Raw genomic sequence first — 3,140 nt, forward strand, 5'->3', positions numbered from 1 at the left:
TTATCGAAGATGCTATTTCCTGTGCTCCTACTATCAAAATACTCATAACGCTAGGACGTTTATATTCTTCTTCTTGTTCAGCCCTCGGAATCCTACAGCATAGGTAAACGAAAATGTGTCTTCATAAGATAACTTAAAAAATTCACCTAAATATCAAGGTTACGAATGGCTCCTTTGAAACACGGTCAACCCATCTGTGATCTAAGTTTCTCAATTAACTAATCTTTCAAGAGTTCCCACTGGTAGTCTTCATCAGGATTTACTCAGATAAAGTAATCCCTGCTCCTTCAAATCACAATCTGTTAAACATTTGGAGCTTTGTGATTTCATTAAGATGTACACTCAGCAAACTAAATTTCAAATCAAAGAGGAATTTACTGTATTCAACTACTTTTCCTCCCTAAAATTATCTTATGGGGTACTTCACGACTGTCTCGTAGGTACAGTGTTTTCTGTCAAGTGTACAAAGGTGGTACAAAAATTTACCTCTTCCTTATGCAAGCAGAGGACTTTTTTCTTTTCTCCTCTTTAAGACTTTAGGCTATAAAATATGAGCCTAAAAAGGGGATTCAAAAAAAGCAGAAATGAATCACTTACTGCTGCTGCTGATTAGCTGGATTGGCCTAACTTTACTGTGCAAAACAAGTAAGCTTAACGTAATGTAAAAAATTTTTTAAGAGGTGTATATTCATGAAAAATAATCAATTCAACTTTGATTTAGGTCAAAACTTGGTTTGCTTTTCATCTTTCCTTTTTAAATCATTTGATGCTTCAATATGATATGCTAGATTTTAAATTTCTTAAACATCTGATGTTCCAGAATTTAAATTTTCCATTGACATTTATCTGTTCTGTTCCTTAAAAAAGGTACTACTAAGAATCTGCAGGGGCTGGTCCCGTGGCCCAGTGGTTAAGTTCGCAAGCTCTCCTTCAGTGCCCCAGGGTTTCCTCGGTTTGGATCCTAGGCAGAGACATAACACCGCTTATCAAGCCAGGCTGAGTTAGTGTCCCAAATAGCACAACCAGAAGAACCTACAATTAGTATATACAACTAAGTACGGTGGGGCTTTGGGGAGAAGAAGAGGAGGGAAAAAAAGAAGACTGGCAACAGATGTCAGCTCAGGTGCCAATCGTTAAAAAAAAAAAAAATCTTCACAATTTTGTACTAATTTTACAAACTCAGTCTGGCAGTCTTGTCAAAGCTTACATACACTGAAGTTTCCAAAGAAATGAGGTATTTTAAAAAAGGAATCCCATTCATGCTCTTCACCTAAATTCACTGATAAAAGCTCTAACCCAGATAATCTCCATTATTTGAAAGACCATACTATTAAAACCTTTGAATTACACTTTCAAATATTCCAAGATAGATTTAATATGACTAATTCCTGAGATAAAACTTTTGTTTTCCAATATTTTTAACCTTAGAGCTCTTATTTTCATTTAAGATATATACTTAAGATATATAACAAGAAAGTTAACTGGTTCCATTTTGATTTAAGTAGAAAATTAGTTTCATTACTATTATTCCCACTTTGGTTATGTGCTGCTTTAATGTGGATGAGAAAATAGGTATTTAATTTTAGACTTTGTAAGCTTTCGAATCATCCCATATCTAATTTTTCTTTCAACTTACACTACTCCTTTGAAAGAAAAAACAAATTTCTCTAAAGAGGTAAATACTGATTTTCAGCCTTTTTGCAGACTTCTCAAAACTACTGGAGATTTAAGTTCTCAAAGAGGAACATATAATTTGTTTAGCCTGCCTAACTGGAAAACAGGCAAGCTTTCAGTGGAGAAATAACAGATTGCTTAACTTCATATCCATTTATGTTCAGACACACAGGGAAACTTCAGGCAGACAGCACAATTCACCTCCAAACAAATTTGCTTTTACGCTGTTTAACTGAGAAGTAAAATAAGACAGGAAATAGCATTTCATGACAACTTTTACTCTGAAAATCTGAACAATACAGACATTAAACAGGTAACTTCTATTTTTCAATTAACATTAACAATTATGAAATTACTTTGAGGAATTCCAGTGTTTCATCTTATCCAAAAATTCATGGAGGGAAAGCCAATATATGCCTCTCCCCCCTAAATGAACATTTTTCTTTTAGTAGTATTTAGATAACACAGAAAAGAACAGCATCTAAATTTTCTCTTTGCAAAGAAAATTTGTTACATAACTAAGCGTTTTTCTTAGTATCTGCTTCGGCCTTCTCTTTCAGATCGGCTTCCCCCACTACCTCCTCTGGAAGCTCCACAACTTGAGGTACTATACGATTCACGAGGAGCAGGGTACACCCTATACACATAGTGTGGAAACCCTCGTTCTTGTCTGCCACCATGCTCACGAGCACTTAAATAGCTATCATTTCGGCTGCTTGAGTAACTTTCCCGACCTCCACCATATCCATCTCGTGTATTGCTATACTCATCATAGCGACTGCTTCCATCATAGGTCAGAGGGGGTGCTCGTGGTGGTGGCGCACCACGGGAACTACCTGTAAAGTCAATAACCAAATAACAAAACTTAAAACTACAATATAAATGTTTTGGTATCACTATTCCATGACTCTAGTTAAAGTACTAAATAGCTGGAAAAGACAGGTTTTTATCTGCTTCTGCTGAGAAGGTATCAATGCTGCTGCAGTAGTCTAGGGATTTTACACTTATTTAAAAGAAAATTTAAGAGTAATATATTTTAGCCTAAGTTTATTTTAAAATAAGTGTTCAGTGATATTTTCTGAAAATGGGCTGAAATTCTGACCTTCTTATTGTTCCTATGCTTCATACTGTTAAATACTTTCCTTGTTATTTAAAAATGTTAATTTTTTCTGATGAGGAAAAAGATGAGACCGCCAACTTAACCTTTAAAGCACACTATTAGAAAATGATTCAAAGATGTTCAAACTAACCAAAACAACACTAGATACAGTTTTCCATTTGTGGAATTGGAAATTAAAGTAACCAACAATCTGGAGTTAAAATCTAATTCTGTCATTTACAAGTCATAAGTGGACTCTTACCATAGCTCTCATATGAATCTCTGTAAGAGCCTCCACCAGGATGTTCAGAATAATCTCTATCACGACCACCACCATAGCCATCACGACCACCACCATAGCCATCAC

At 35.2% G+C, this 3,140-nt stretch overlaps 1 protein-coding gene across 1 annotated transcript in view; it reads right to left on the reverse strand.

Moving 5' to 3' along the window:
• Nucleotides 1-2,205: 2,205 nt before the first annotated feature.
• LOC124231962 (RNA-binding motif protein, X chromosome-like) overlaps nucleotides 2,206-3,140 on the reverse strand; it is a 9,701-nt gene continuing 8,766 nt past the window's right edge. Inside the window, exons 7-8 of the mRNA XM_046648957.1 lie at nucleotides 3,036-3,127; nucleotides 2,206-2,510 (exon numbers count right to left, since the gene is read on the reverse strand). Of these exons, the coding sequence (XP_046504913.1) occupies nucleotides 2,206-2,510; nucleotides 3,036-3,127 (397 nt within the window). The remainder of the gene's footprint in view (nucleotides 2,511-3,035; nucleotides 3,128-3,140) is intronic.

The sequence above is a fragment of the Equus quagga genome, unplaced genomic scaffold (assembly GCF_021613505.1).
Source record: "Equus quagga isolate Etosha38 unplaced genomic scaffold, UCLA_HA_Equagga_1.0 HiC_scaffold_139_RagTag, whole genome shotgun sequence".
NCBI lineage: Eukaryota > Metazoa > Chordata > Mammalia > Perissodactyla > Equidae > Equus > Equus quagga.